The sequence below is a fragment of the Arachis duranensis genome, chromosome 2, assembly GCF_000817695.3.
Source record: "Arachis duranensis cultivar V14167 chromosome 2, aradu.V14167.gnm2.J7QH, whole genome shotgun sequence".
Classification (NCBI taxonomy): domain Eukaryota; kingdom Viridiplantae; phylum Streptophyta; class Magnoliopsida; order Fabales; family Fabaceae; genus Arachis; species Arachis duranensis.
The window spans coordinates 84,487,684-84,501,781 of NC_029773.3; the positions used below are offsets into that span (position 1 = coordinate 84,487,684).

Sequence of the window (14,098 nt, forward strand, 5' to 3'; positions counted from 1 at the left end):
TTTATTTTCTTGGATTGAATATTATTACTATTAGGTGAAAATAAATGGGTGGAAAAAATTTGCTAGATAGCTATGTGAAGCAAAAACTATAAAGTTGGAAAGGTGTTGGTATCAATGGCTTTATGGAACTATTACAATATAAATTAAACACAAGTATAAAGTAAACACAAGGGTTTGAGAGAAATAATGTAGTATTCATTAATTTAGTTCAAAGGGTTTGTTCTCAACTTCCAAAACGCTCTCTGGGCTATACACAACTAATTCTTTTGCAGTTACACTCATGCCATTGCCAACGATAGTTGCAAACCTTAACCACATTCTTCAGTGTCCGTACACAACTTTCTACAGGTACCAAGATTTTGGTCTCTCTTTTTTTCCCTCTTGAAGTTTCAATGATACAAATAAATAAATAAAACATAGATATTGGCTTTTTTTTTTCACCCCTTTTAAGACGTGTTAATTCATTTTCTCATTGTACTGTTTTCTTGGGGTTTGAAAAGGATATGAATATGTGTTTTTTTAATTTTTAATTTTACTAGTACATTTGATCTAAACAATTATATTATCCATTTCTGAATATGTTGTACTTTTTTTTAAGGTTGTTCCTAAATATTCCAATTTTCAAATCAAAGCTTGTGGAGAAAACATCATGTGCACTGGTGCTGAATCTCGAGGAAATATAAATGGAGATCCTATGTTGTCGTCAACAAAGGTTGTTGGAAGAGATTACAATGAAGAGAGAATAATGAGAACAAGAGACGGTGGAAATAATGAAGTAGCTTCCAACAATGGCTTATTAGCATTCATTCATGACCTTCTTTGCCGTTTCCATAATCATCTCTTTGCTCTTCTTCCCAATCTTTCTCTCTCCGAGGTTTGTAACTCTCTCTTTTTATCTAATATTTGTGGGTGGAAATTCAGGTGTAGTGAACTTTACGTAAAATTGATATCTAAGAGTCGTTAGATGATTTGACTAATTTGATTAAATTTTTATCTAACAACTCTCAAGTATCAACTTCACGTAAAGTTGACTGTACCTGAGTTTTCACCATATTTGTGTCGCTGAATGATTACTTATATGAAAATATCTTTATGTAAAAACTAAAACGGAACCGTTAAATATTTTAATAAATTTAATTAAATTATTAAATATAATATACGTCAACATTTTAATTATTATTTTTATATAAAGATATTTTAATGTGTATAATCACTAATATTTATATATCATTCTCTTGCTTGTTTGAATAGTTTGTAAAACAAATTCTAATTATTTGTTGGAAGGTCCAAACATTTAAGAGTAATGATATTATTGGCATGTAGATTTTATATACACCATTTTTGCATTTGCTTCTTTTAATTATTTTATTATTATTAGCGATGATGATGAGATTATTAACTTCAATTTGAAGTCCCATATATATAAACTATCAAAATTTGTTTACCATTAAATCATTGTTATTTGCTTTAATTAGTGACATATAATCTGCGTAATCATCTTTTAGTATACCTTAAATGAAATTTGCAATTATTGATACATATATAACTTTGGAATTATTTGGACTTCTATTTCATGTTACAACGTAATGTGTGGATGGAATTTTAAGAAACTATCCATATTTATTAGCATGCATTTATACGAAAACCACAAGAACTGGTTCTGTGTTGAAAAATTAAATGGTATGAAAATTTTCATATGATGAATAATAATTATTGTCAAACTTATACAAGGCCATTATTTGTGGGAGTTAATCTTTAATTTGTTTTATTTGTCTTTGAGATTTTAATCACATTCATATTTGGTCATTGGCCACAACAATTTCAGTCTTTTTGAATTGTGATGTCTTGAAAAGCTTCTCTATAATGTTAGGGTTTTACTTTTTTAGGTTTGAACAAGACTTTATCTAACTATCACTTCTAATTTAAAATTATGTGATTAATTCTCCTTAAGACAAGTTAAGAGAAAGAAAAATCTAGCCTTAAAATCCATTTATTTACAAAAACTCAATTAGGAAGTCAAATTTTTCGCCAATATTAGTCAATTTTTTAAATTATATTTTTGTCTTAAATTTTAAACTTTAAATTATAAATCCTAAATTATAGACCTAAATCCTTAAAAATGAGTTAAGAAAATTTTACAATAAAAAAATAATTAATATTGACTAATTAAAAATTAATTTCTTATACTTATTCTATTTACAAATAAATGTTAATTTTAAGACTTTATCATTATTTATAGACAATTTTTTATGCTATTTAACAAAATGCAACCTTTTGGAGACCATTTGGTGAATTTTGTTGGATAGAGTAAATCTTTAATCTGAAAGATCACAATATTATTTTAATTTTGGGGGATTACTTCTTGAAAAATTGAAAATTTTTATAGCCTAAAAGAATAATAGTTCACTCTATTAGCTAATATACAAACTTAAATGAACAATTGATTTTAAGTGCTTTGACACTTTTTTTTCTATAAGCATAAATATTCTAAAATAGTCATAAATAAATAAAAATATTGAAAATTTATCTTATTAATTAAGGTATTGATTTAACTCGAATCAAATTAGTTAAAGTTAACAGATTTTATCCTCTATTATACCAGTAACTGTATATTATAACATGAAAATAATATAAATAATGAATCATATATTATGTTGTATCTTTCCGTTATCTCCAAAAGCCATTTAAAAAAAAAAATCATTTTTTTGAACTTTTGATGCTGAGTGAGACGAGTACTTTTCAATAATTTTCAATTGTTATTTCAAGTGCGTGTGGTGACATGCATCATAATAAAGCTTGAAATTTGATCTGGACTATAGAGTTACTTGGTCCTACTAATTTGTGATACATATATCTGAAACATTGTTTTTGATATTATAAAATAATTTATAAATATCATGATGATGTTTAAAATGGTCTCTTTAAAGCCTACCCTCCATTCTTTTTATGAAAAACCTACCTAGAAGATGCATTATTTTGTCTCCAATTTTATTGGCTCACACGTTCGTATTAGATTAAATTTGGAGAATAATAAGAAAATAATTAATAATTGCTCAATATAAATTTTGGATGTAGTTTTTTAATCTTTTAAATGTATAATTTTTTTTAATATGGTTATTGTTTAATTTAAGAAAATTGTTCTGTAACAACAACTTGCCCTAATTTAGGGCATTCGTTTTCTTTTGTTTATTATTATTTTATCCTTTTTCCTCCCACATCATTAATACTTGAGAATTGAAAATATTAAGCTCCTAAAAGTTATGACAGTAGATTTTCCTTTTTGCAACTTTAAGTAAACTTTTTTTAATTAACTAGTAGACTAAACCTAACCTAAATCAATTATCTTACCATGTGCATCAGCCTGGCTCTCTCACACTTTCACACATTCTCTTTGCCAAACATAGCATACAATGTTAACGTCTATTTGTTTTTTTTTTTATGTTTTTCTTATTTATTTATTTTTGTTTGGTTTTTCTATTTTTGTTAATTTAAGAAAAGTTATACCGCTCATGACCTTTTATAAAATGTATATTTTATTGATTCAACTATTGAATTACAATAATATATAATAAAGATAGATTATGTATACTAAATTTTATCAGAATTTGTCATATAAGGATGTAATTGAGCAATCCTTTGTCTTTTTATGTTTTGAACAAATATATTACATTGATTTTCAATATATAAAAATTATAGCAAATATTTTTTATTGATATGAAATTTTTAAAAATAATCTATAACAAATATATTTTTAATCTAACGTTGCTTTTTTAAACCAATACAAAAACAAAAAATTATTTAATGATATAGCAATTATTTAAATGAGCAATGCTAGGGGCAGTAACTTTTGTGATTTGTAGTCATCAAATAGCCATCAATGATGATTTTAATGGTGTGAGATTTCATCCAATGGTTCACTTTTCTTTGTTGATTACATGTTGGCCAAAATTTAACAAAGTTGCTGGCCTCTAGACTTTTCCTATTTAAATTATCACGGATATAATTAGGACGGATTTAATAAGTAGTGATGATCCAACTAGCCCATTGGCTATTTAAAGATAGAGAATTTTTTGAAAGTTTATGAACTATTTAATTGATTGTGAGGAACAAGACCTAAACTTCATTTAAAAAAAAAAAAAAAAACTATAGAGAACAAAATATAATTTATCGAAACTTGTATAGACCAAAGTCTTTTTCACAATATAGAATAACATTTCGTACATTTTGGACAAAAAAATTAACCTATAAATTTTCACTATGTTATGGCACATGAAAATTCAAGTGATGAGAACCTAACTTTTTTCATGTGAATGTCGTTTGGGAGTTAGGGGAATCTGTGCACATTATGTTTCTTTTTCATTTATTTATTTTTTGGTACAAACAAGTACTTTATTATTACTTTCATCCCTCACCCTACATTCACTTTCCGTAACACCTGTATTTATTTATTTATTTTGTCGTAGCACTTCATAATTATTGCTTGGTGGTTTTGCCCAGAGATTAATAGAGTATTCAACGTTTGTTAGAAGCCCAAAAAATAATATATAAATCAGCTTTCAGTCAATACTAAACATTTCTGATTAGCTTAGTTTGCTACTAGAGTTTGGAATTACTTCTAAAAAGATGTTAGGATTATGAGAATTTATTATTTTTTGTCATCACTTAGTCATTAATTCAGTTTCTTTAGTCTAATTTATTTAATTTAATAATCCAATAACATATTTTATCTTATTCTTTTAAATATTTATAGTTAACTGATAGTAAAAAATAATAAATTTTTTTCTAATAACTCTCTAGTATTTCTTTTAGTTTTAAAAAAAAATCTCATAAATATTAACATTAAATATTCATGTACTTACTTAGTATTTAAAGTTTTTAGAATTTAGAGTTTAGCTAAATATATTGGATTTTAGGGTTATGATTTAAGGTAAATTGTGAATTTGTGTAACTCAATTCTCAACAGTCTTATTTATTGATAGAATAACTCTAAAAGAGAATTCAAATAGAATCTCATAAATACTTAACATGAAAAGCATATATTTATTAGGTTCAATTTGGATAGATTTATAAGTAATTTTTTTAATTTTTAATTTATGAAAAATTATAGTATTAATGTTTAGTGTAATTTTTAAAATTAAATTATAATTTTTGAAAAAATTATTTAAGTATTTATAGAGAAATTAAAAAAATAATCTTTTTTATAATAAAAAGTTTTTATCATTCTTCTTTTAAAATAAACACTTTTAAAACTAAAAAATCAAATATAAATACTCATTTTTCAAAAGAAATTTAATTAACCTGTTTACCCAAACTGGATTTTAGTATTTTGATAAATTTAAGTTGATACAAGATTTAGGATTTTGTATTAAACGGTGACAAAGTGTGAAATGCAATTACTTGCAGGTGAAAGAAGAGTTGAAATCAATTGCTAAGATTTCATGCCCAATAATAATGACTAGCCTTATGATGTATTCAAGATCTGCAATATCTTTGTTGTTCTTGGGTCGCCAAGGAAAAGTGGAGTTAGCCGGAGGATCTTTAGCACTTGGTTTTGCAAACATAACCGCCAATTCAGTTCTAAAGGGCCTTACCATGGGAATGGACCCAATTTGTTGTCAAGCATATGGAGCTAAAAGATATTCACTTCTAAGTCAAACATTTTTTAGGGCAACATGTCTCCTTTTAGTTGTTACCATGCCAATTTCAATTCTGTGGCTAAATATGGGACCCCTCCTTCAATTACTAGGTCAAGATCCACAAGTCACAAAAGTCGCACAAGTTTACATGCTTTTTTCAATTCCTGAACTCCTAGCACAAGCACACCTTAATCCATTGAGAACTTTTCTTAGGACACAAGGTTTAACCACACCAATAACCGTCATTGCTTCTTTTGCGGCGGTTTTGCACCTACCAATCAATTATTTCTTGACTATCCACTTGAACTTAGGAGTCAAGGGAGTTGCCCTAGCCACCGGATTGAATTCCATTAACATGATACTAGGAATGTTGCTCTATCTTATCTTCTCCGATAAACCCTTGAAGCCTTGGCAAGAAGCTTCGGTTTCCACAGCATTTCGCGGGTGGAAACCGTTGCTAAACTTGGCCGTGCCGAGTTGCATTTCGGTTTGTTTGGAGTGGTGGTGGTATGAAATCATGCTCTTTCTTTGTGGGCTATTGAGTAATCCACAAGCCACGGTAGCAACAATGGGCATTCTAATTCAAACACTTGCATTACTCTATGTGTTTCCATTTTCACTAAGCATTGCATTGACAACAAGAATTGGTCACTTATTAGGTGCAATGCAACCCAACAAAGCAAAGAATAGTGCCATAATTGGTTTCACTATAGCAATTATTTCAAGCATCATAGCATTCATTTTCTTAATGTTTGTGAGAAGAAATTGGGGTAAGCTCTTCACTGATGAGACACAAATCATTGATATGGTAATAAATGTGCTTCCAATATTAGGGATGTGTGAGATTTGCAATTGGCCTCAAACAGTTTCATGTGGGATATTATCCGGTACGGCACGCCCTTACTTAGGTGCTAGGATTAATTTGTGTGCATTCTACTTAATTGGTTTGCCTGTGGCTATTTTTGCAACATTTGTGCACAAATTTGAATTGGTGGGACTATGGTTTGGAATGTTAGCAGCACAAATTTCATGTCTTTGTATGATGATATACACATTGGTAAGAACAGATTGGAGTCACCAAACTAAGAGGGCAGTGGAGTTATCATCTCAAATAACTACTACTGAAGAGGAGATAAGTATTAGTGTAAATGATGAGGAAAGTGGGTTACTTAATTCTGATCTATGAGATACTAATTAATTACTAGAATTCAATTATTCATCTACTTCTTTGATGAGTGACTTAATTAATTCATTATTCTTTTATATACTACATTAATTATATTCCATGTGAAAGCTATAGGTATGTACATTATTTAACGTTTTCTCTTAATTCATTATATTCTTTTATGTATACACTGTATGATGGTATGTATGTATGTACATAAGAAAGTCTTAACTGGAATACGAATTAAATCAATGAGTTAAACATATTGTCACAAGTTTAATTAAGGTTGTATTTGGGTATTGTTTTGTTCAGAAACAAAATGCAAAATTAGAGGGTACAATTTTTTTTTTTTTAGTTTTTCATGTGATATTTTTTCAATCTGCTAGGTTAAGGATACACTTTGACCACTTTTATCAAGATAGTTATATTTTACCAAGAAAATAGGTTCAGCAAGCTCGATTTGGAAAAATTTAGTGGAAGCATAGCCTTTTCTTTTCCTTTTTTTTTTGGACATAATGGAAGCATGGCCTAAACTCACCTCAGATCATGAATCGCATCCAGATGTCAATATCCAATAATATTCTTGTTGGGTCTCATGAAAACGTTCATTCTTAAATGAGGCCACATTTTTGGTAATAACTTTAATGCCCATTGGGGTAGCTAGTTTTAGCCCAATTTGAAATTTTTTGTGGTCTAAATTCCACTAAAAGGATAGTGAAATCTGACCAAAAATTAAAATATAATGTTTGGAAAGAAGGGTTTTAAAGACAAAAAAAAAAATGCAGGGATTTTCAGCCAGCCCTTTTCCTTCACCAGCCAAATAATTTAATTTATTCTCTTCTGAATTAATCTAATCAGATATGGTCTAAACTCGACGACCAAAAACAAATTGTTCTAAATTGTTATAAAAGTTTAAAATGGTTATTAGTGTAGATGTCATATCATCATGAAAAATTATCATACATCATGAAATATGTAGTATTATCAATTATAAATTTTTTATCATAATAAAATATAGAATATTATGAATTAATAGGAGAAAGTTTTTATAATGTTTTAACTTATTAGTAAGCTAAGTGAGTTAAGTAAATAATATCTTATTATTATTCATTTTAAAATTTTTATCTATAAATAAATTTTAAAGAGAAGGTTTTAAGATATATTTAGTTTATAAGTTTACATTATTCTAGTTTTTGTGCTGAATTCTTGTGTATTATTTTTATAATAGAAAATCTATTTTCATAAATTATCAAGTATTATATTGTAAGGATATCATCATTAAGATACAATTTTCTATATTTTCATATTTAAATCTCTATTTTATTTATCTACTTTTATCATATTTTTCCAACAAGTTATCAGTACGAAAATTTTTAAGGTAAGAAATTTTAATTAGATCAAATCTTTTTTGTTTGGAATTTGTACCACTTTATATTTTTAAAAAGAATTATCATAGATTGTAGATGCTGAAATTCACTTTAACTCAATGGATTTCAATAATGTCATTAACACAAACAATAATGCAACGCTTAAAAGGATCGCGTTACTATAATGATTTTCCTTCATCGTCATGTTGACAAAGAAATGAAAATGAATATATTACCATAAAAAAGTCAACAAAACTATGGTAGAGTCTAGAGGAAAGATATTATCTCCAAAAACCAGTGATTCTTCCAAATGCTTGATATAAATAGTTACATTTGTGTTTACATAATTTTAAATCCATCACTGAATATGATTCTACAATATTCAAAATAATCTCCAATTAAAATTGTGTGAAGAAAATGTTACTGATAGTGATATGCTAAAGAAAATATATTCGATCTTTCATGCCTCAAATATGCTCTTACAACAGCAATATCAAGAGAAGGAATTTATAAAATATTCTGAATTAATTACATGTCTTCTTATGATAGAATAGAATAACGAATTGCTCATGAAAAATCATAAAGCTTACCTCTCTAGTTCTGCTCTATTTTCGAAAGTGAATGTGACGCATTATAATCTAAAAAATGATAAAGACCACTATTTTAGTAACAAATATAATAAAGGAAAGAAGAAAAGATATTTCAATAATAAAATATCCTACAAAAAGTGGGATAATAAAGAAAAAAATTGGCACAATAAGAATATAGAAAGAAGATGTTATCGTTGTAGTGGTAAATGTCATTGGTCACATATTTATTTATCATAGGCCAAATCACTTAATTGAATTTTACTAAGCATCTTTTAAAAGAGAATAAAAAAATAAAAATTATTTTATTTCAAAAAATATTTCTACCACAACTCATTATGATGTGTTTAATTTTTTTAAAAGATGTTGAAGAAAATATTAGTTATTTAATTAATAATAAAAATGTTGAATAATTTTTTTATATTTGATTTTTGATATATTAATATATATTTTTATTTATTTATATTTGAATGTATTTACTTTTAAATTTATCTTTTTATATAAATTTCAAAGAATCAATAAATAAATTTGTGCTAATATAATATGTGTGTAATAAATAAAATAGTTATGTAAATAAGAATATGATTTAACTCCGCACATATATATGTATTTATAAAATGATTGAGTTATCATTTTCATAAGAGAATTAATTTCAAAGATAAATCATAGGTTGAATTATATTTTTACTTATTTATTCTTTCTTGTGAAGAAAATAATGAAGATACAAGGAGAAGACATTTATTTTACGATAGTGCAGGAACGCATATTATTCTCAAAAATAAAATTTATTTTGCCAATTTTGTACATAAAGAGACAAATATTACTATTATTATTGATATAAGTAAAATAATTGATGATGGTTTTGGAAGAGGTGTTATTATTTTGTATTCTAGAGGAGTAAAATTTATTGTAGATAATGCGTTATTATCTACAAAATCGCAAATAAATTTGTTAAATTTTAAAAATATTCATAAAAGTAGATATTATATTGAGACATTAAATGAGGATAACAATGAGTTCTATTATGAGTTGTGATTTAAATAAAAAAATTATATTAAAAAAGTGTCTATGCTTTCTTTTGATATATATTATACCATTAGTGCAATTAAATCATATGTTATAATAAATCAAAAATTTACTAATCCAAATCAATTTACTATTGGATATGATTGATTAGGTCATTTCGGAACAACAATGATACAAAGGATTATTAAAAATTTATAAATGATACAAAGGATCATTGAAAATTTATAAGGACATTCACGGAAGAACCATAAAATTCTTTAATATAGTGAATTATGTTCTGTTGCATATATTTTCAGGAAAAACTAATTATAAAATCATCAACAACAAATATTAGATTTGAATCTCCTGAATTCTTTGAGTGGATTCAATGTGATATATGTGGACTAATTTATTCACCATATGAATCTTGTAGATATTTTATTGTGCTAATAGATGAATTATTAAGATGATCTCATGTGTGCTTATTATCATCTCACAATTTGGTGTTTGCGAGATTACTTGCGCAAATTATAAAATTAAAAGCATAATTTCCAAAAAAAAAATTCAATTAAAATAATTCATCTTAACAATGCTGGTGAATTTGCTTCTAAAGCTTTTGATACTTATTGCATGGTTATTTGTATAAGTGTTCAACATTCAGTAGCTCATGTTCATAAACAAAAATGGGCTAACAAAATCACTTATTAAATACCTCCAATTAACTACTAGATCCTTATTTATAAGAACGGATCTCCTAATTTTTTATTAGGGGTCTGCTATTTTACATGCTGCAACACTTATTCATTTAAAGACAACAAGTTATCACAAATTTTCTCTTTTATAATTGACTTTTGGACAATAGTCAAACATCTATTTGAGAATATTTGGAATGCGATATATATTCTAATTGCTCCACCTAATCGAACCAAAATAGGACCCAAAAAAAACTTGAAAATATATGTTGGATATGATACTCCTTCTATTGTGAGGTATCTAGAAATACAAACAGAATATGTATTTAAAACTTGATTTACAAATTGTCCCTTTAATAAAATAATATTTTCAACATTAAAATGATAAAATAAACAGCTGGCAAAAGAGCTAAATTGAAATGTATCATCATTACTACATTTGAATTCTCGATTAGGACAATATGAATTAGAATTTTAAAAGATTATACATTTATAAAAAATTATAAATAAATTTCTTGATACATTTTCTGATACAAAAAGGATAACAAAATTCCATACACCAGCTAAAAATGTTCCAATTTGAATTGATGTCCATGTTGAACAAATGATAAATAGTGCAAACACATGGCAAACGTGTGGTATGCTAGTCATTTCTAAAGATAAAAATTCTTGTAAAAGAAGAGAAAAAAATTATAGTAAAGAGGCAAATACTCTTTCTATTGAGGTAGACAAAGAGATATTTGGGACACTTACAGTTGTCCAAAGTCATAACATAATTAAAATATTAAAAGATATTCAGGTACTTGAAAATCATCAAAATGATGATATCTTAATAAATTGTCTTTACGAGAAAAATTGAAACCGAAGAAAAATAATTGTCGACAACATATTTTTATAGAATGTAGCGCTAAATATTATGAACGAAAATGAGGATATTGAACAAAAATTTGTCAAAGAATGTCAACGAATATGTAATAATTCAAAAAAAAAAGATAAGTAAATAAATAAAATTATGGGCATCTCACTTGATATTTTGTTTTCTTTAATCCTAACCACACACTCTCTCATCCTTGTCTTCTAGCCACATAAATCATAAAGAAAAAGAGAAAGGAGATGATTAGAAAGAAAGAAGGAAGGAAGGAGACATAGGGTCGTTGGATTTGGAGTCGTTGCCGCCGAGGGAAGGAGAGAGAGAGAGAGAGAGAGAGCACGATGGTGAAGGAGGAGGAGGCATAGTAGTGGCTTTGCGACCGCTAAATAGAGGAGAAAGGGAACGACTAGAGAAGGAGAGAGATCGGTGACTATAAGAGAAGAAGGAGTTGACGGTATTAATAAAGATCACGGCTGCTAACATCATTGTTGTTGTTAGAGCTTCTGTTGCCGCCAGAGCTCACTACAGGAGTTGATATCACCGTGATTTTTGTTGCTACCATCTTAAGCCATTGCACCTTTGCTTCACTTCTGCACCGTTGGTTCACCTTCATCACTGTTCAACATAGTATTAATTTCGTTTTTCGTTACACAACCTCCTTAACCACTTCTATTTATGCATTGTCCTGTCTTGTCGCTGCGTTTTGAATTATCTTTGGTTTCTTGCAATAAAATAAAATGGTACTCGTCAATTCATGTCCATAAAATCAGTAAAACATGTCTATTTCAGGTTGACACAGAAAAAATAACCACCTAAATATAATTTTTGTCTATTATTTTGATGATTTTTTTAGATTAGATAACTTTCGTTTTTTTTATAAAAGGAATATTAAAAGTTTAATCCTTAATATCTATCAATAATCATCTATGTGTTAGAATATACTTCTATCACTATTGTTATAATAGATTTGCTTATGTGTTCGAATAAATTTTATCCACTGTTACTATAATAGATTTATTTTAGCCAAGTGCATTATATTTGTACAATTGTCGCACAAGAGTTATGAATGCTTTGTTTATCACTAAGTTGCAAAATTCACTCTATTATTTTTCTTTTTAGATAAGAGCCTTATTCTTAACTTTGTTCCATCAATTTCATTCTAGTATTATTTGAATTGGTGCGTTCGTATTGTCCAATGACATGATGTCTTATGTAAATATCTTGATAAATCTTTAGATTTATTTAATGCTCCATATTTTACAGACAAGATCCAACCAGAATGACGTGAGATAGTTTGTTTTGTAAATATTGTTATATATAGTCTTCATAACTTGAAAAATATATGCAATTATGACCATGTTTTGTAGTAAATTTTAAACTAAAATTTCATATACTTATACTTATCAATTTGAGTTAAATTTAATATCTAAGCATGTAAAGATAGTATTGTAAGAAATTATATTTCATTTTTTTTGTGAAATTTATTTCTTAGGCTTACTGTGAATGATTTTTCTAAGCGTCAATCATAGTCAGGCGGGATAATGACAGAATGGATAATTGAAAAAATTGAAAAAAAAAATCATGAAAATTAAATTAGACTCACTTGCAAAATGTGAAGTTTTTGGCTATCTATTCTAAATGTCTAAAGGTACGAAACTTGTTGAATACAAATGGGTATTTGTGAGAAAAGAAAATGAGAATAATAAAATTGTACGCTATAAAATTTGACTTATAGTACAAAGTTTTTCACAAAGACTTGGTACAGATTTTGAGGAGACCTACTTTTCTATAGTTGATACAATTATCTTTAAATATTTGATTAACTTATCTACATATCATAAGCTAAATATGCATCTAATGGATGTGGTCACAACTTATATAATTCATTAGATCGTAATATCTATATAAAAATGATTGAAAGACTAAAAATATTTGAATAATTCTTACGAAAATTTTAATTTTGGGTGGACACTTTAAATTCTAAATCTGCTACCAAATCTCTTTCATCTAAAAACGAGGATGCTTTAGCTCAATAGGCGAATAGTAAAATTGGTAAACTATAGAGTAGCCAGATTAGACTGTGTATTGGCCTAAATTATTGTATGCCCACGTAAATTGAATCATCTCCGTATTTAACTGGAATTTTACAGATTTGTGTGACAATTTTTTATGAGTACTTAATTAGTAATAATTTGTATTTATGTTTACAAATATTTTACACACAAAAAAATATATAATTTATATCTATATTTATCATAATTTTATACATAAAAATTAATATAGTTGTACTTATATTTTTTAAATTTTACACACATAAATTAATAAAATTTATTTATTAAAACCAATTTAAAATTTACATTGATCAAATAATAAAAAATATTTAAAATTATTGATTCCAAGAATTTTTCTTTTAAAAAGATCTTTTGCCAAAATAATCAACTAACATAAATAATTCAGATTAGTTGAAATAAGTTAAGTTTCCAAACATTGATAACATTTAATTTGTTAATTAAATAAGTGAACTATAAAAACAAAATTTAGAATCTTGGAAGAAGACTTGGACCATAGTTGAGCACACGTGTTTGGACTAAGGAATGGACGGTCAAGATTTTAGGCAAAAGAACACGCAAACGCTTCTGATTTGATCTGAAAAGTAAAAATGCATGAGACTTCTGAAACTCAAGTCAATGCCTCTTTGTACAAACAAACAAACAAAACCCCAAATTCATCTCTCCACAAAACTAAAAATCAGTCTCCCAAAGGTAGAAAACTAGA

At 27.0% G+C, this 14,098-nt stretch overlaps 1 protein-coding gene across 1 annotated transcript; it reads left to right on the forward strand.

Moving 5' to 3' along the window:
* Positions 1–220: 220 nt before the first annotated feature.
* Positions 221–6,822, forward strand: LOC107475610 (protein DETOXIFICATION 53-like). Its single transcript, XM_016095275.3, has 3 exons — positions 221–348; positions 599–874; positions 5,404–6,822. Exons 2-3 carry the CDS (start codon positions 650–652, stop codon positions 6,820–6,822), a joined length of 1,644 nt encoding a protein of 547 aa, XP_015950761.1. The 5' UTR covers positions 221–348; positions 599–649.
* Positions 6,823–14,098: the final 7,276 nt, after the last annotated feature.

What these genes read in the sequence shown, in the direction of transcription:
- LOC107475610 (XM_016095275.3), top strand. Translation starts at nt 650, where the DNA reads ATGTGCACTGGTGCTGAATCTCGAGGAAATATAAATGGAGATCCTATG. An exon ending in CCAATCTTTCTCTCTCCGAG is followed by an intron (nt 875 to 5,403) that starts GTTTGTAACTCT and finishes AATTACTTGCAG; the next exon opens with GTGAAAGAAGAGTTGAAATC.